This window comes from Hoplias malabaricus, chromosome 5, assembly GCF_029633855.1.
Source record: "Hoplias malabaricus isolate fHopMal1 chromosome 5, fHopMal1.hap1, whole genome shotgun sequence".
In the NCBI taxonomy this organism is placed as follows: Eukaryota; Metazoa; Chordata; class Actinopteri; order Characiformes; family Erythrinidae; genus Hoplias; species Hoplias malabaricus.
Window position 1 is genome coordinate 10,623,013 of NC_089804.1, and position 20,565 is coordinate 10,643,577.

Sequence of the window (20,565 nt, forward strand, 5' to 3'; positions counted from 1 at the left end):
TAGGCCTTGAAACGCAGCTTTTAGCTACAACTGCTAATGTACCCGACTGGCCAATTTAAAATCCTGGCCTGGAACCTGAATCTAAGGTCCAGATTTGAAGACCTCAGCACTAAACTATGCCAACCACTAAGTTATTTAACTACCTGTATGTTATAGGAAAACTGCATTAAATATTATAATAAAGGCCACATAACCTCTCTTACTGGTCTATACCATCCTAGTAGGTAGCTAAACAGCACATACTGTAAAAGGACTGGACAGGACTGAAAAATTGAACTCAGTAAGCAGATTTTGGTGTATTATGACAAAGTTAACCCTTTGACTCATTAGCCATAGCATTCACTGACTTTAGTTGAGAAATAAATGTAAGAAATACACACACACACCCAAAACACCCTCCATTACAATTACTTCATCATAGAGGAGTATCATCAATGCTTAGTTGATGACTAGATATAAAGACAGGGTTAGTGGGAGAGAGAGAGAGAGAGAGAGAGAGAGAGAGAGAGAGAGAGAAAGAGAGAGAAGGAAGCCATGAAACAGAGGGAGACTTGGAGATGTCAGGCTAGAGGAAAAGAAGAACCAAGGGAGAGGGGGAAAATAGCCTCAATTCTTCAGAAGAAAAAGAAAAAGAGATGGAAAAAAGTGATTCTTGTGAGAGAGAGGGGAGAGAGGGATGGGGGAGTAAACAGAGATGGACAGATGTGTACAGAGAGAGAGAGGAGCAAAGAGAGAGAGAGAGAGAGAGAGAGAGAGAAAGAGAGAGAGAGAGAGAGAGAGAGAGAGAGAGAGAGAGAGGGAGAGGGGGGCACAGGGAGAGAGAGAGAAGCGTGTGATAAAGAAAGGATAATTTGGGAGTAGAGAAGCTGCAGCTTCCTCAGGCCGAGTCAGGAATGCAGGCGGGCGGATCTGAATGTGTTCTGGGGGTGGTGTTTGTGTGTGTGTGTGTGTGTGTGTGCTGGTTTTTGTACAGAAACACACAGAAAAACTATCCTAACCTACTATGCTGGGATTAGGAAAAAGGCCTTGTGTGAATTTAAACCACAACTATATGTTTCACTTATTCATTTGAAAGAGTTCATCTATTTCTTTTAAGTATTATGGTTAAATTAAGGTTATTCATTGTTTTTACATATAGAAACAGACACATTAATTTGATGCCCTCTACTGTGTGTGTGTGTGTGTGTGTGTGTGTGTGTGTGTGTGTGTTTATGTATGTGTGTGTGTCTGTCCAACAGACCAGACAAGAATCCCTAACCCCCACAGATTCTGGAGCCACTTATCAGAAAAGGGGCCAGGGTGTCCCTCTCTCTCTCTCTCTCTCTCTCTCTCTCTCTGAGTGCTCCTCCCTGTCTTTCAGCCTCTTTCTCTCTTCACTATTCCTCTTCTCAGTTCTCCATTTCCTCGTGTGTTAGTGTCTCGCCTTCCCGCAAGGACTTGTGAGAGGAGAGGGGGAGTGAGACAGAGGTGTAGATAGAAAGAGAAGGAGGACAAATCCTTGAAAGCAGGCTTTGGCATTGAGGCAGATCAACTCTGCGAAGAGGAAGAGAAGATCACAAACTTGCCATAAGAATGTAACTTCATTCCTGCATCACCATTTCCTTCAACCTGTTTTGATCCTCAATTTTGCCCTCTTTCTTGCCTATACCAATGCATGTGAGACACTGGACACTGTCCTGCAGTGACACTGAGAGGTTTAAGAACTCCAGCAGCACAGCTGTGTCTGATCTACTCATACCAGTGCAACCCAAACTAACACACCACCACCACATCAGTGTAGACCATCACTGGAGACCAGAGAATTATCACCCACACCAGTAATATCTGCTCTGTGGACTGCAGTCTGTAACTGTAGAATTATAAAGTACATCTATATTGTATTTGAAGCTGATAAAATGGACAATGAGTGTAGAAACAATGGGGTGGCTTTAATGTTATGGCTGATCAGTGTACATCTGTGATGTTAACAAAACATCAGTACTCTTTTTAACAAATCTATTGATTGCACAAGCTAAACTGTTTCATCAGTGATTCCTGGTATTTCAGTCTTCTATCTTTTACTCGTTTGCATAACTGAGATGTGTCCTTCGCCAATAATTAATAACATCCAAATAAGCATCTGCTGAATGGACGAACACGCAAGTCTCCTCCTGAAAAGATTCAGTTTGTCTGTCTGCACTGCTGCACACGGAGAGCTTCATTACTGAATACATCCCTGAACTGAAGTGTGTTGGCCACCAGAACTGCACATGAGTGAGTGTATATGTGTGGGTTTGGCAGGTAGCTGGTGAGGGACGTCTCCTCCCAGGAGGGTCTGACTGTTTGGAGCCTCAAAAGCAAAAGAAACTGCCCACCTCAGGGGTGTCACCCTCTCTCTCCCTCTCTCTCTCTCTCTCTCTCTCTCTCTCTCTCTCTCTCTCTCTCTCTCGCTCTGCCACCACACAATGCCTCTGAGAGGGGGAACAGCCTGCCAGCTTCCTGCCATTTTCTCTGAAAAAGGAGGTTTGTGTTCGCCCCCACTGACAGGCCTCTCTTTTTTTCATACAGTCAGTCAAAAAAATATACTTCAGTGGAAGAGTATTCACAAAGAAAGCCACACCGCATTTTCTCATCTGTTTTTGTATGTGTCTGTGCTTTTAACATGTGTGTGTGTGTGCATGTGTGTGTGCATGTGTGTGTGTGTGTGTGTGTGAAACAGACGTTTAGGAACGCATATGTCAGTATGATGCACATGTCTAAGATACAGAAACTCACAAGGCCACTGTCTCATTCCCTCATACAACAGTTTGCCTCACACGCAAACACACTCACAGACACACACACACACACACACAAGTGCAAAACCAAAATTTCATTTTAGTAAGGGCTTAGATACTGCAACCAAAGAAAATTACCCACCAGGGTTTTTCGGTATTAAACACAACACACAATCACTTACCTCACAATGTTAGACACTTTCACAACTGACTACAGACCACACTGGGTAAAGTCTAAAAACCAGAGTCTGGCTTTTTATAACTGAACACTTTAATAACTGAAACTGAAGTGTTTGTGTCACTTTGTACGGTTCGGTGTTTTACAATGGACACACGGGGACTAGCAGAGATTCGTTACATTTCACATCACAATCAACAAACAAATAAACAAATGATTGTGATGTCATAATGCTTTCAGTTCTTGGCAGATTTTCTGTGGCTTGTTTTATTGTTCATAACAATGTAGGAATTATGTTGTACTGAAAGAAAAAAAGAAATATAATGCAATATAAATTTTGGCCATATCGTTCATCCCTAACTCCATGATATTAATATTAACACTATCTGGGACCTGGCATCCAAGAAGATTAGCCAAGGCCACCTTAAGTCTTCTACATAGCTATGATCTGTATACACGCACACAATTACATATACATATACAAAAATACAAACACACACAGTCACACATCCTCAAAATAGCAATACACATCTTTCCATTACGCCACACCGAAGACCACCTACTAAACAAAAGGATACATATGTGTCAAGTGGTTAATTCTGATGATCCACGACCCCTACTACTACCGACTCTCGCCCTGATCATACCACCTACACACTAACGCACAGACAGCTATGTCCCTGCAAATTCACCACACTGCTTCACCCACATGTAAAACATATTTTCAGACTTTCACAATACTTGCTCACTCAGAAGTATGTCGCATAGCTGAAAACTGGCCTTGGAGCTCAAGGGCAAAAACTCAGAGACCAAATATGTCTTTGCTGATGGACTACAATTGTGGAAATGAGATTTTTTTTTGCTCAAATTCAGACTTCACATTCATCATAAATGCTGTAGACAGAATGCATTTTTTATAAATAACAGGGCTTGAGTATGAATTCAGTCATGTTACAATGCACTGACTGTGGACACAGACCTTTCTGTAGAAAAGTATTACATAAAAAGGGTCGCTCTGTACCAGTTGAGCCTGAGGTCACCATGCCCAAAGCCAAGCTTCAGATAGCAGGGTATAATGTCCACCACACATTGCAATAGGGAGCAGGGGAACTGCATTCTCAGGAATGATGGAGCACCAATTGATACCTCTGGGATAAGTTGAAGTGGTGTTTGTGATCCAGAACTAGGCATCCAACATCAGTACCCGACCTCACAACTGCTCCTGTGGCTGAATGCCAGGAATGTTCCAACATCGAAGGTAAAGCTGTTACTGCAGAAAAGGGGAGACTGACTCCCTATTGATCACTATAATTGTTTTTCTGAGGTTTGAGAACTACCTCAGAGCAGGTATGATTTGGGTGGTGGATCATTCTCAGCGCTGCAGCTGACACTGACGTGGTGGTGGTGTGGTAGTGTGTGTTTTGTTGGTACGAGTGGATCAGACACATCAGTGCTGCTGGGGTTTTTAAAGCCATCAGTGTCACTGCTGGACTGAGAATAGTCCACCGACCAAAACCATCCAGCCTACAGCACCGTGTCCACGGATGAAGGACTAGAGTACGACCGACACACACTGCGCAGCGACATTTTGTTTGTTACAGTCTATGACTTTACATCTGCAAGGTGGACCAACGAGGTAGGAGTGTCTAACAGAGTGGACAGTGAATGGACGCAGTGTTTAACAACTCGAGGAGCACTGCTGTGTCTGATCCACTCATACTAGCAGATCAACCACCCACCTCATACCTGCTTTTTGGTGGTCCTGTGGGGGTCTGCCCAGTGAAATGGGGATTAAAAAGTAAGCAAAGGAGCAGGTGGACTACAGTGTGTAACTGTAGACCTACACAGTGCTCCCATATGGTCAGTGGAGCTAATAAAATGGACAATGAGTGTAGATACAAGTATGCGTACTTAATTCAGTGAGAGCTGAGTGTAAAGTACCAAAGTTTATAATAATAATGCTAAATAAGGTCATAACGTCAGTACGTTAAGCAACAGCGTGAGCAATAACATCATGTAACCTAGTTCGGAATAACCCAAAGAGCTGCCCTTTCTCATAACTTCCTCGTCGACACGTCATCATCCCCTCAATGCTCTTTCCCCTGCGCCTCCCTGAGGGGGCACATGAGGATGAAGGACACAGCCTCGTGGGAAGGGGAGTGGAGGAAAAGGGGAGCAAGGGAAATGGGGGAGAGAGAGAAAGAGAGATGGAGAGAGATATAGAGAGAGACAGAGAGAGGGAGCAATGGGTGTGGGGGGGTTAAAAAATACGGGAGGGCGTGTGCGCTTGACAGTGTGTGTGAGGAAGGGAGATTTTACCCTCCCACAAGGGTTGCGAGTGTATGTGTGTGACAGGGCCAAACTGACACACCCAGAGGGCAGTAGACCTCCACATCCTGCCTGCGGCGTCTGTTTGTCCTAACACCCTGCTGCCTCTTCCTCTTCTTCTCCTCCTCCTCCTCCTCCTCGTCTTCTTCTTCTTCTCCACTCTCTGTGCACTCTGCTGGAGGGGAGATGGCTCTGAGCTTCTCTTTTCGGGGTTTGGGGTGGGGGTGGGGGTTTGTCTCTAAAGAGCAGAAATCCCCCTTAAAACCAGAAGAGGAAGAACAAGCCACAGAGTAAAATAGAGCAGTAGCTCCCCGGGCAAAAAAACAAACAGCAGGGCGTTGCCTGGCCCTGAATGGGGAACTATGACCGTTTTGGTGGTATTCTAACCCCCTTCTCGCTCTCTCTCTCACACACACACACACACACGCACACACATGCACACACACGCACACACACGCACATATACCTCACCCTTCTCATCACTGCTCATTGCACGAAGAGGAAATAGCAAGCGCGGACTGTATGTGGGGCTTTGAACCTATTTGTACCTTCACACCACAGAGATCTCGGCAGATTTCAAAACTTTGTGATTGATACGGACTCTTGTTCTATTTAATTTAATCAACCAACGATATTTAACCAACCTCCCACCCCTTCCAAAAGAAACCTACTTTAAACCTGTCGCCCCGAGGAGCTCTGCCACATGCGTATCGCCATTGGCAACAGTAACACATCCACAGCTTTCTGTGTTTCTATCACTATATAAAATATGCATGAGGCTTCCGTTCCTGGTGGTTGGTTTAATCAATCCATTCATTTCCTGCTGCTTTTCTAGAACTTAAAAAAGATACGCGCATGCCCACCTGAATGTCTGTGTCCACAGCTGGTACACATTAAAATACCTGCGATCACTAACCATAAGGTGTGTGCACAGACTTCAGGACATAGAGTGTATCTGCAATTCCTGTTTGAAATGAGCTCATAAACATGGGAGCTGTACGGGTGGCTGGTTTTATTTGACAAATGATAGGAACGATATTAGTCAGGCCCTAGCACATACACAGGAACACAGAGAGACAGTCGGTAATGCAAAGGGATTATATGAGCACAAGTGGCCCCTCATCATCTCCTAGCTTTGTCCTAGCATCTCTCTCTCTCCCTCTCTCTCTCTGTTTCTTCAGTCCCATGCTGATTACTGAATGTGTAATACGGGTGTTATGGGCGCAGAAAAGCTCACTTAGTTAACAAGCCAAAGAGAGATGACAAGAAAAAAAAGAAAAAAGATAATTCTGGCAAAACAGGACTGACCCCATCGCGCTCCTTTTCCCCTGGTGATGAGCTCACACAGAGTGTAGCGGTGAGTGAATGGACCAAAATGCCCCCTAACTTCCGTCACGATTAAGCAGATTATCTTCTATTAGACAGCCCACCACCGCATTAAGTGGCCTGTCTAATTCCGTTTCGGTCAAACCATTCATCGCTTCTCAGCAAAGCCAGTTTAGTAGCAAACTTCTTCTTGAGAAAAACACAGAACACTTGGGTGTGGATGGAAGGCCTTTTCCTGGTCAAATGAAGAGGTCAGATAATTCCTCAGTAGCCTGTGCTGTGTGGCAGTGACAGAGAGAATGGTGAGCCAGGTTTGACACATGCTATCTCAACATTTTTGTGCCTCTTTGATTAGGTCCCAGCACTAAAATAATAAACGAAATAATTCCTATTGACCTACGGCCACATCATGAATCTCCCAAATTTCCAAATCTCCCATTTCCCAAATTTTGCCAAACTAACTACCCAGTTATTGGAACTTGTTGTTCCAATAAAAAATTTGCAAGAGAATGCAAACTCCACAGTTCTGTCACATCAGCTGAAAGACGTCTGTACACTGTGGGCTGAGAAAGGGGCTATTTTAGTGGGCTAAAGCTTAGTCTGGTGGGTGTGAAATTATTCTTATCGCTATTGTGAATGCACTTTAAATATTTTGTTAGAAATTAATGTCCGGGCCTAATTTGGTGTTGCCATATACACAGCACATGGATATTTGAGTGTTTCTGGTTGGCCTAGCCCCCTTACAGGCAAGTCAAAACTCAATTTCAAATTTGCACTCCTCCAAATTCACATTCAATTTAAAAACCATCAGTCATTCAGCTCTTGTTCATCTTGGGCCGGGGGTGGACTGTGATCCCTGGCCACACTGACTCCAGCAGGGCCCTGACCGGTGGAGCCAGGCACGGATGGAACACAGATCCACTGACATGGTGCAGGTGCAGGGTGGAGGAGCAGGATTGAGTTGCCAAGTCCTGTCTACCTCCCGTTTTTCCCCTTTCATCCCTCTATCCAGGCCAGGTAGCAGTGGCCGTATGGAGAAGGGGCAAGGGGTGATGACGTGTTGGAAAATGATGACACCACCACAGTTGTGGTCTTTGAATGAGGCACTGGCTCCCTGGCCTGAGACACTGAAGATCACACACTGCAGTGAGTGTGAGTGTGTGTGTGTGTGTGTGTGTGTGTGTGTGTGTGTATGTATATGTATATATATATATATATATCTAAATAGATATATATACACACCTATATCTCATAGGTGTGATGTGGTAAGTTTTTGTGGGGAAGGGGTAAAGGCAGGTGAGGAGTTTCATCAGCGCTTGCGGTAAACAAAGATAAAGCCTTAAGTGCCAGAGATAGAGAAGGGGAACTCCGTGAAGTGAAGACTGGATTTTTCTGGCCACAACGCTGCCTGTCGAGCTTACAATGTGAGAGGCAGAGAGACGGAGGTGGGAGGAGTGAAGAATTGGTGGACATGCTTTATAGAGCGGTAAAAGACAGAGGGAGAAAGAGCGAGAGTGAGAGAGAGGGAGAGAGAGAGAGAGAGAGAGAGAGAGAGAGAGAGAGAGAGAGAACGAGAGGAGGCAGAGAATGGTAAAAGAGGGAGGTGGAACACAAAAAAGTCTTTCTGGCAGATCGACATGACAACTTTGCCCAGAACAAACAAGCATTCAGCCCCATTCAGGGGATAACACAAAAAACTGTGGGGCTGAGCCGACATGGGGGTAGAGAAAGGGGAGAAAGAGAGAGAGTGAGAGACAGAGTTAGTTACAAACAGAGATGGAGACAAAGGAAGACAGTGAGGGAGGCCTTAGAAGGTCATTTTTGTGGGATGATGACTCCAAAATAACCTCTTTTTTCATCAAGATGGAGAGCCAGAACAGAGAGAGAGTTTTAAAAGGTAGAATTAGGCAGTGAATACATAAAGAATTAAGAACTAAAATATCCATAATATGAAGAAAGAAAGAAGAACGAAGAAACAGAAAGTAATTCAATCAAATGGATAGATAATGATTAGGCACTGAACGTTTGAAAAAGGAAAAATAAAACTATCAAAAGGAATGAAAATGAAGAAAGATAAGCCCATAACGGATGGAGTAAGAGAGAGAGAGTCTGATAGAGAGGGGAAAGGCAGGAAGGAAGAGTTAATGAAAAGGAAAAACAAACAAAAGGAGAAGCGAGATGTGCTGTGGATAAAGAGGGAAAAAAGTCCATGTACGCAGAGGGTTAAAACTTAAGTCCAACTTCTGAAATATTCAATCTATTTTGGTTTTAATGGAGAGGGAGTATATTAGAAGGTAATATGAAAGTAGATTATTAAACCGGGAGAAAGCAGAGAGGGTAAAAAAAAAAATTCCAAAGGTGAAAGGGGCGAGGGGGGTTGAGCGATGTTGGCGGTGTTTTAAATATTAAACCTATTTCAAGTTTAATGAGGTGTAAATACTATGGGGAGAATGGAGAGGAGAGGGGGTGAAAGGGGGCTCACTCTCATTATTGCACACTCTCACCTTTTACACTGCAGAGACTGAGGGAGGGAAGGAAAGGAAAGAGTGAAGAAAAACACCAGTACAGTACGATAGCGAAGGCACGGATACGGGAGATTTCAGACATTTTATTGGCTGAAGGTACAAACAAACGCACACATACATACACATTTGCACACACAAACACACTCTTTGTGGAGTTTACAAACAGGAGGCATCTTGCTGTGACAGCGTGTGCTGGGAAATGATGCTGGAAATATCACGTTAAACAATCTGAGACTGGCACACGAGCAGCTGAGAGCAGACATCACATCGTGCTGGCTGCTGCGCATTCGTTTCTTCTCACTGTCCATTCATCAAAACACGAAAATAACAAATAACTTTTTTTTCAGACGCATTAAACTCTTCATATGTCTGATTTACACTCCGTTAAATGGCATTTTACAACCGGGACACAGAGCTTTGTTTACATCTTAATAGAATCAAGAAGATATCAGTGGCATTGCCAGATGTGCCAAGAGGAAGCACACAGTGGCCAGCTTTTAAATCTACAGTCTTTAAGATAAAACAGATAAATGCTTCTATTATCTCACTGTGCTCAATGCCATGCGTCAGCTACAGTGAAGTCATTGTGATCACTATATGATCCAAAACTAAGCAGCCAACATCAGTACCTGACCTCGCCGAGGCTCCTGTGGCTGAATGCAGTCTCCCCCTCACAGCCCCATTTTACAACAGTTAGCCCTAACCTGCCATTTTGACTAGGGGTAGGGTGTCTGACTTCTTGTTGGGATAGAGGAGTAGGGCAAAGTGTTAGGGCGATCTGACGTTTCAAACGGATATTGTAGAGGTACACTCCAAACAAAGTGTTAGGAATCTGTAGCTAATTAGTACATTTCCAGTTCCACCTTAAATTATGATGCATTTACATTGTGGCACCTGATGCTACTTCAGTATTTAAGGTGGAACTGGAAGGTTAGAATAAAAACTTCAGAATACGAAGCTGAATTTAGATCATATCACAGAAAAGGTAGGAGTGGCCAGTAATGTACCATTGTCAAATGCTCCTCTGAAGACTTGGTACGTTGTGAATGGGTGTTGTAAATGTATCTAAATTCCAGCAGAGAGGTTCCTGTAGTTCACTGCTCCTCTGATATCACTGTGAACTGGAAGAGCTGCCTACTGATGGCGTATCAGACCCTTGAAGGTTTGTCCCATTTAGTAGGGGAAGATTTTAACCACTCCACATTGTAAGTCAGTTCCAACGAAAAAGGTGACACTCAGAAATGAGGGGTAGGGGTCTAAACAAGACATAGCCTTGTCAGAAGAGTAGAAGATATTACTGCAGCAAAGAGGGAGAAACCATATATTAATGACTTTCAATGATATAAATGTGATGGACTGGTAAACACAAATATAAGCCACATAATGTGAATAAACTCAGTTGTAAAAGAGTTTTCCTTTGTTTCCTCTCTCCTCTGTTCCACAGAAGGATCTACTACTGAACCTTTCATAGTTGCTCTTTATTTCCATAATGCCTCAAAACATCAACGGCCGAACAATGACACTCTATTCCATACAAATAATTTTAATAATTCAGTTTGTGTGTGTGTGTGTGTGCGCATAAGATTTACTCTCCTGTTTTTGTTTTTTTAAATCTTCTTACATTTCAGTGGAAGTCAATGTAAAAATATGTGATTTCAAGTCATTTTGGAGCATTGCTATTGGTCCATTCATCATGAAATTTGAGTGTGAAGGACAGGTGCTGTGTTTGAATGAATGTAGTAAAATACACACATTTTTTTTATTTGACAGCGATGATATATGTGTATGTGTATTGGTTGTTTGTGTATTTTGTTTGCGTGTGTGTGTGTGTGTGCATGCACACGCATGCTACTATGTGTGTTTGCATATGCTATTTGGCGAGTGCGGATCAGCACAGTTGTCCAACAGGTCCTGTCACTGCCACAGATCCAAATGGTTCTGGGAGTGCGGGTTAAAATCCTGCATCAGTCCAAGGTCTCTAAGTAGTGTTCTCCCTGTATCTGCATGGGTTTCTTCAGGGTGCTTCAGTTTCTTCCCATAAACCAAAAACACATGCTGGTAAACTGAGTGGCTGTGTATTACTGCCTATATGTTTACAATTCATCACACACAAACACACACACACACACACACACACACACACACACGCATACGCACAAACTCACACCTGCACAGCAAAACCCCAAAAACCCGGGGCTTGGACACACACAGCTGCAGAGCTGTAGAAAAAAACCCACAGGAACCATCTTGAAACCAAAAATGAATGGTGAAAAATAAACCAGAATGCTGCTATAGATATCACTATAAAGACAAATGTAGCCTTTAAAAAACACGCATGCTCTCTGTTGTGGTAGCTGGATTTATTCAGCACTATTTTGCGATTCTTGTGTCATATGAGCAGTGGAATGGAAAAGGGGAAGGACAGGTTAAGTATAGTTTCTGCTCTGATGCTAGCGATATCATAACACTATCTAAAAGAGAATGCGTGTGACAGGGACATATCCTGAACAGACGCAAAAGAAAAAATTAAATATAAAAATCCCCATGAGCACAAACAAAAGGTCAGTGAGTGGGTCCATAGCAAACCACAGAAAGCCCCACCACTGCACCCTCAACTTACCTACAGCAAACACCATTTATAAAATTAAATATTAGTGTTTCTACCAACGATTATTATAGCTGTCGGGTCAAAAATCATCTGGAGAAGAAGAGAAGGATAAGCTGAATGTACATTTTTAAATGTAATATCATTTTTAGTCATTTCTAATGGCAGACTTGACCTTGTGACAAAGTGTAAAGTGTTTAAATTTAAATGTACAAAAATAATATAAGTAAACCACAAAAATGGAGATACACTTGCTCTAATGGTAATCTCCACTGACATAAAAAATTTTTTTGTAATTTTGTTGTAGAATTGTTAGACAGATACAACAAAATCATATTTTCCTTCATTTAAAACAATATTCAATTTTGAAATGAACAGAAATACCCAATGGCACATACACATTTAGTTCTTTTTTGTTTATTATTCTTTAAAATTTTTTAAATCAATAATTTGTGTCTGCACGGAACAGAACAGATGAGTTGTGGTATAATCATTGTTAATTTAACAAATGTTTTAAAAAAGATGTGTACAGTGCTGGTTTACAGATTTATTATAGCAATATTACTGTGAACACTTTAATTTTAAGGTAATATTCATTCATTGTCTGCAACCGCTTATCCAGTCCAGGGTCACGGTGGGTCTGGAGCCTACCCAGAGTCACTGGGCGCGAGGCGAGAACACACCCTGGAGGGGGCGCCAGTCCTTCACAGGGCGAAACACACTCACACATTCACTCACACACTCACACCTAGGGACACTTCGAGTCGCCAATCCACCTACCAACTTGTGTTTTTGGACCGGAGCACACGGAGAATACCTACGCGGACACAGGGAGAACACACTAAACGTGCCGCACACAGGGAATGTTTGATTTTCTTAATTTCAGCATAAAAATGATTAACCCTTGTATTGTCTTGTATGAGACATATTTGGGGACTTAAAAACAATTCAGAAATAAACTTTTGCTTCATAAACCATTATATATATAGATATATAAGCAATCTATAAATATAAGTAATATAATAGTATATAGGATTATATGGTACTTTCAACTGCTATGTGATTAAGCAATATTCACTGCACAGTGTACAATGATGCATATTTTTTGGAAAAGGTCATGCATTAGAGGTAACCACGCATTTACCATTATCAATGTTCCTTATAAAGCTCAGAAGGCATGTGTAAGTTCACTGTAAGTTCTGGAGAGTTAAAAATGTATCTGTGTGGCTGTCATTGTGCGCCTGATTACTATAACCACTGTAAAAGTAAGCGGAGTTGGTACATTTCTTTTCAATGAGCCATTTCATATCACAACATTGTGAATGACTACATCTCACAGCAACGACTACACTATCTAAAAAAATCAGTGGAATTCCCCTTTAAGAGCTAACATGGCAGTGCTGGGAGGGATCTGGTGATGCAGTTAAATGTGTGGGTTTAAGTCTGAGGCAAGAGAGTAGAGGGTTGCCCAACACAAGGGCCTGGCTTTCTATGGAAGACTGTGTTAAGTGTCCATTATTCGCACACACACACAGACACACACACGCACACACACACGCACACACACACACACGCACACACATACGCACACACACACGCACACTCTCTGTTTCGCACACACAAAGACCCAAATAATAACTGCCAATGTCCCTCATATAGCCTCTCCTAATTGCATGCGTTTTCTAAACAGCTGTGGACAGGAGCAGTAAACTAAAAATCCACATTCTTAAAAGAATTGTGGCTACAAGTGTGTAGACACTTGTTCATCCAGCACTTTGTCTGTAACAAAGGTATTTAGCTGTATTCACAGTGGTAACATTATCTACCTGTCTAGGAAGGTTTTAGACCACAAATGGATCACTTCTGTGAGGATTTGATGAAGTCCAGTCATGAGAGCATTAGTGCAGTCATGTATTGAATATGGATAATTAGTTCTGGATCGCAAACACCACTCTGACTCATCCCAGAGGTATTGAATAGAGCTCCATCACTCCAGAGAATGCTGTTCTATTGATCCGCAGCCCAATGCCTGTGGGCTTTTTACCCCTCTAGCCAACACCTGACATAGAGCATGGTAACTTGTGCAGCTGCTCAAAAGCATTGTTTTATTTCATGCTTCTCTATGGAGATTATACACTCTGTGCATGCACTTGAATGTCGGTGTCCCCCCTGGCAGTATACATGCTCAGTCGGATGGTGAATTTATGTCTTCATATCCATAGATATTCACTTGACAGGACAGCCTTGGTATTTGTTAGTAACATGCTCGGCTAGAGGCTTCCGAAACGGACTCGATCCTTTCAAAAGACGCAAGACTTAAACACCCAATGGAAGTTAAATCTCTAAAATAGTAGTATGCAAATCAGGTCAAACCCATTATCTCGTTTAATTCGGGATTAACTTAATGTGTAATCTGCATTGTGAGGAGGTCATTCAGCTGATAGTGTTCAAATGGACATATGGACAAACAGTATCAATATGGAATGAGGCAATTAGGTTTAGCTCTTAGTGGAGGTAGATTCAAAGAGTCATAGAAATGGGGAAGTGTTTCTCAGTGGGTGTGGAAGAGTGTGTGTTGGGGGGGGGGGTGAGAGATAGAGAGACAGAGAGAGATTTAGACAGTGTTATGAATGCTGACTCTTGTTGTCTAGGCTTCTTTTATATCCTCACTAATCCACAAACCTTGTGCTAACAATTAGCATTTTTTACTGATTTTTTCAGTGAAGCAAATAGTTAATTCATCCCCTACCGAGATCAAACACAAGACTGCATTTGTTCTTCTAATTTTAGAGCACAGTTCCTATTTATGTTTAACTTGCTGGGGGGAAAAAATCATAAAACATGCCCTAACTTTGGCATGGGCCACATTTTATATTTTTTATGTTCAGTGTGTTCTCTGTAGACGATCTTGACGTGTCATCTGATCAGGTGCCGTATAACTTTTGCACACTACACTGTATACACATATATAGAACACATTCCAGGTAACAAACAAAGAAAATGAAGGGGGGGGGGGGGAATCACTATAATTGAGAATAAGTCTGAAATCCAAGCTAGCACCTCCACCTCCACCCTGCCTGGAGCGTTTTCTCCACACCACTGAGTGTAGCGCCCAGCGCCCTGAAAGCACCTTAAGTGTAGGAACTAAATGCCAAGCTGGTCCATGCCATCATTCCATCTGCAACTAGACACTTCCTGTGGCCTTTCACCAAATCCGTCTCACTTTTCCGAAAAAGCTCTATACCTCCAGGAAAACCATACTACCTGAACTCCCTCAAGGGCTTAGACTGCATATAAGTTCAACAGGTTTCTGGTGCTTTTAATAAAGAGGTTTTTTTTGCCAGATTTTCTCCTCTAAACGGGTATTAATAGGGAGTTTCTTCTCCTTTGCTGCAGCAGCAGAACTCTGCTCTTATGGGACAGCTTTACACTAGATGTTGGAACATTTCTGGGAGGATTTGATGGCATTCAGCCAAGAGAACATTAGCGAGGTTAAGTATTGATTTTGAATGTTTAATTTTGGAACACAAACACCACTTCAACTCATCCAAAAGGGTCCAAATGGAGCTTCATTGCTACAGAACATATAGTTCCACTTCACCACAGCCAAACACCAGCGAGGCTGTATACCCTACTATCCTGCATTTGACATTCAGGACATTCATTTTTTTTGTTTCATTCTTTTCTGTGGTGATTATACAGTTTAATAACGTACACCTGCTGTTTCAATAATCATCAAGACTGTGGATGCACTATAGTGTGTATGGGCGCATTCTCCTAATGTGATAAAGAGCAATGATCGATAATACTGTAAAAGTTATTTCCAGTTCAGGGTCATGGTAGGTCCACAGCCTACCTGGAAACTCAGGGCACACGGCAGGAACACACCCTGGACGAGGTGCCATAGTCACACCTATGGACACTTTTTAATAAGCGCTCCACATATCAACATGTGGTTTTGGATTTTTGGAAGAAAATGGAGCACGTGGAGGAAACCCACATAGTCACGTGGAGAACACCAAACTCCACACACACAGTGGCCAGAGGCAGGGTATAAACCCACAGCCCCAGGCTTCTGCAGCTGTGTGACAGTGTTGCGTCACCATGACCTAAGTGTTGCATCACCATCCTAAGACAAATCACAAAACAGAAGTTTATAAAATATTGTAGTTGCAGCTCAAGTATCACATTTATCAGAGCTGCATCTTTTCATTATATAACCTCCAAATTCCCATTTGAATTGAAGAACCTGAGGGTTGTTCTAGTACTTTGCACTAAAAAGAAAACTGACCACAAAACCTACCACAATTCATATCATGCAGACATTGTTAGCACACACGTGAATTCTTTAGGAATGCCCAGCTTTTCTTACAACAGACCATCTCTTCTCACGTTAAAACGTTAAAAAAGTTTTGTATTTACTTCCATTACAAGTTCGGAAAGTTAAGAAGTCAGCAGATTATGTGATTGTTGGGTTATTGGATTGACTGGATTGGACCAATGCAATTTAGATATGAAATTCAGAGGTTTCCTCACTATTCGCTAGCTCTCAAGTCTGACTGTGTGCTCCAAACTGGTCTAATGTGTTTACAAAACCTGGCTCGGTCTGGTATGCTAGTGTCTCTCTCGCTCTCTGCTCATGACAGAGGCATCTGGAGTTGTTGTAGACAACAGACAGAACTCCAAACGTTGAAAAGCACAAACCAAAATGAGGAAATTGTTCTGTTCCTGCTCCATAAATGGTTCATATTGATTTATTTTATAGGGGGCTGCCGTGGCCTTGAGGTCAGAGAAGCGAGCTCCCGGGACCGGCAAAGAAAAATTCATTCACAGCTGAAGTGCCCTTAAGCAAGGCACCTAACCCCCAAACTGCTCCCCGGGCGCCGAGTTGGTTTGTCGCCCCCCTGCTCTGGTTGTGTGCGTGTTCACTGCCCCTAGTGTTTGTGAAGAATTGCTCACTAGTGTATTTTTGTGTTCGGGTCATATGCAGAGAAGTAATTTCCTTAAGAGGATCAATAAAGATGTCTCTTCTCTTTCTCTTCTTCTAATTTTAGCTGTTTCTGATCACTTAAGGTGGAAATGTCTCCAGGAGACGGCTAACTGCAAATAGTGAATAAATACATTCCCCTTAAACATATCATTCCACCTTAAAAGAGGTGCAGCTTAGAGCTGTGTTTCCCCACAGTCCCTTTAACTGTATTTATGCATTCATTTGGACACAAGTACCCTTCCTTTGGACAGAGAACACTTTAACACAGCTACGGGAAAGGAATGTGATGTTACATATGGCCGGGGAATAGCTGTTTTATTCTTTTCTCAGCGAATCAATAGAAACAGTAAACACTAAAACTTTCATACAAATAATTTATGACAGTTCCATGTACAGAAAGTGTTAACATGTTTTCAGGTAGAAAGTAAAAACAAGTTATTTGACCAGGGGTGTCCAAAACATTGAGTACGACTGTGTCTGTGAAGTGCGCACTAAGACACTGAGACGTATCAAGCCTTGCTTTGTGTTTGCTCTTTTGGGCTGGGTCAGCATGTGCGGTTATTTCTGTCAGAGCCTCAGGTATCAGGGCTTGTTGAGGAAAGGAGGGGTGTGTGTGTGTTTTTCTGTGTGTGTGTGTGGGTTGGTGGTAGTGGTGGTGGTGGTGGTAGTGGTGGAGGTGGGGTGGGGGGTTGCAAGAGTGCTTCCAGAGTTAAGTAGGTAAACTGGCTCTAAGCTTATGCGGATCTTTTCTCCTCCCTCCCTCTTTCCTCACACTTCACAAGACCTTCCCTAAAGCCCCCGTGGGGCGGAGCCAACAAACACACGTAAACACACACACATACACACACAAGCCGCATGCACACACTCATACGCAACACACCTTAATCCTCACTCTGCCACCAAGGTCAATTCAATTATCCTGTTTTCTTAAAGAGTATGTGTGCCCATTTCACAGCCTGCTCAAATACACCAGAGATTACAGTTGCCTCACTTTTAATGATCTACATACCTATCAGCAGCAGTAGCTAAATGCTGCTCACACAGGTAGGGCCTGCTCCCCCCCTCCCCGCCCCCCCTTAACGACCCCCACCAGCGCGTTCTCATTCCTGAAGACGACAGCACGTTTTTGTTTTTTAGGTTGATGAGGCTGTCTTGTGTCCCATGTGTGTGTCTGATATTAATGAGGAGATGAGTTTTCAACCCCAAACTCCCCACCTCAATCTATAAGAAGCTGTAATTGTCCAATATTTCACACTCACACAAAAAAGGATCTGTAGCTGAACTAATTCTGTAAAAAGGTTTGAATTGTACCAAATGAAATTAAACAAATGAAATAAAGACTACATACACCCAGCCGTCACAATGATTAAGAAAGATGTTCCAGTGTAAATCATTTCCCCAGCTTCGATAACAGTGTAACCAACTCGACTAGGCATATTCATATCTGAACTAAACCAAGCGAATGAGACTAGTACGCATAGTTTAGAGCTGTACAAACATTCATAATGCATCAGATATAGTCAAGCATGCAGGGCTAGGTCCAGAAGGTAAACCCTAGAATTAGCTTTTCTGTGCACATTACGTACCCCATAAATATATACTGTCATAGCTACTGTTACAAAGCTGTAGCACACGAGTCAGTGTGATCCTAATACGCAATTTTACAGTACATTATGTATTTAAGAAGAATACTGTGTGTGAGATAAATCCAGTTAAACCAACTGTAAATCTAGGAATAAATCATTCAAGTTGTTACTAAGTAAGTGTCATAGCCATAATCTACTTCTATTTGCCACATCATTTTTTTTTGAAGATTTGCTAACAACAGTTTCCCATCATGCTTCCCATTTTAACTGAAAATGACAGGTAATGAGTCAAAGTGGAAATCTTTACATCTCAAGAGATTTAAACTATTTCAAAGCTTTAAAAAAGACACAAAGCCACAGCAACTGCTCAAACAGGCAGTAACTCCTCCTTCACAAAGTCGGGCTGAACCTCATACAGAAAATATACAATTTAAAGACTTTTTAGAGACCAGTTTTAATTGAAATTTAGACAAAAGAATGTTATTTAAATTTGTTTTTCAGGTTTGGTTCTTCGAAGTTAAGTTAGCCCTTTTCCACCAAAAGAACTTGTTGTTGAAATAGTTTCGTTCTTGATTCTTAGAAGCTTGCTGCTTTCTAATGAACTACCCACGTTTCCACCAGTTTTGATGGGAACCAAGGTTACACTATGAGCTGTGAGAGTTGCAGGGGCTCAGATGCACTCTTGCTGAGGCTGAATTCACCGCCCAAGTCAGAGATAAACGGACAGAGTCAAGACATTGTCGTGAATCATCCACTGTCATCATTTACAGTGGGGTCAGATCATAGCGATATTTGATACACATGCTGTCTCGCTGAGCCTGTGAACAGCAGATTTAAAAAAAAAACTTGTGTCGAGCTAATAACAACCCCAAAACACTCAAACAGAGCGCTTTTCTGTTTAATTTCCATTAACTTATTTATGTAACTAATTAACCCTTGCAGCTCCACTTCCCTTTATTTGAGGCTCTGAGCTCTTTCTAGAGCTTCTTTAGCTGGACACACCCATGAATTTTGTCACAGTTCACTCTTCTATGGTTCCAGCTGGAAAAAAACTTTTCTGGTTCCTGAACCAATTTATTTTAGTGGAAAAGGGCATGCTGGGATGCCAGTTCTCAATGCTGTCAGGTCACTGCACAAAGGATATAATTAAACTAACCACTTTTGTAATTTTGTAACTAAAAACAAAGAATGGTTTAGCACCTCTACAACGTCTTACTTCAGGGTCTTACCTGGAATGTCCTGGCTGTAGTTGTTCCAGTTGGATGTGGAGAGCATGGACGGCAGTGGTGATCCTCCACGGCTGTCTCCCTCGTTCTGCTGCGTGATGTGCCTGACCGTGTCCTTGTTCTTGCGGTTCTTCCTGCGGCCTGAGCCTGGTGCCTGCCAGCCCCCTTCCCCACCATTGCCCTGCTCTCCGGGTGTCCCTTGTGCCCCTCGGCCGGCCCCGTCCCGCACGTTGGACGGCGACACCTGCTCTTCTTTGACCTGGACAGAGCGGTAGTCTGCGGGCCACAGTGCCTGTGAACAGACGTCCTCCTGGCTCTCGTGGCTTTTAGGCTCCTGGTCCTCTTTGCCATAGGTGCTGCCACCTTCACCATGGCAACTAGCAATGGCAGAGTCCCCTGATGAATTAGCCGGACTAGTGCGACGATTCAGCCACGGCGAGGAGCTGCGGGCTGAGATCATAGAGGCCAGCGCTTCAGAGGCCACACCTCCTGCTCCCCCTGGCCCCATTCCTGCCCCCACCGAGCCCACCACGCCCATCTCCATGTCGGCCAGCTCGTCAGCCAGCTCGGAGCGGATACTGATGTCCAGCGCAGCCTTGATGAAGCCGTGACACGCCTGTACAATGTCAGTCATCTGCAGGTAGCTGGCGGCAGACATCACCTCGATGACGTTCTTGCTGGTGAGTGCCAGGTGGGCTGAGTACATGAAGTCCAGGATGGTCTTGAAGCCCTGCGCTGTCACAATGTCCAGGTGCGTGATAGTGGCCTGCTGCTCTGTGCCCTTTTTTACCTAGCAGGAATGGTGGGACAAAGGCCAGAAATATGTCATGATAAGTACTTACATAACTGAGAAAAAAAAAAGTTCAGTTTTCAATACCAGACCATTATAGTATTGTTTAAAGTGGTAGAAAAGTGTAGTGTTGGTACACGTCTCAGACACTTTGGAGGGCCTCTCATATGTTGTCTTTGGTGGAGAACGTCTACCAGGTATATGGGTGCTGAATATTTATGAATTTCATAAACATGCTCCCTGAAGGGGCAGCTG

At 42.9% G+C, this 20,565-nt stretch overlaps 1 protein-coding gene across 1 annotated transcript in view; it reads right to left on the bottom strand.

The window, feature by feature from the left end:
- zbtb46 (zinc finger and BTB domain containing 46) overlaps positions 1-20,565 on the bottom strand; it is an 81,352-nt gene that overhangs the window by 34,887 nt on the left and 25,900 nt on the right. The window contains exon 4 of the mRNA XM_066672795.1: positions 19,524-20,310. Coding sequence (XP_066528892.1) covers positions 19,524-20,310 — 787 coding nt within the window. The remainder of the gene's footprint in view (positions 1-19,523; positions 20,311-20,565) is intronic.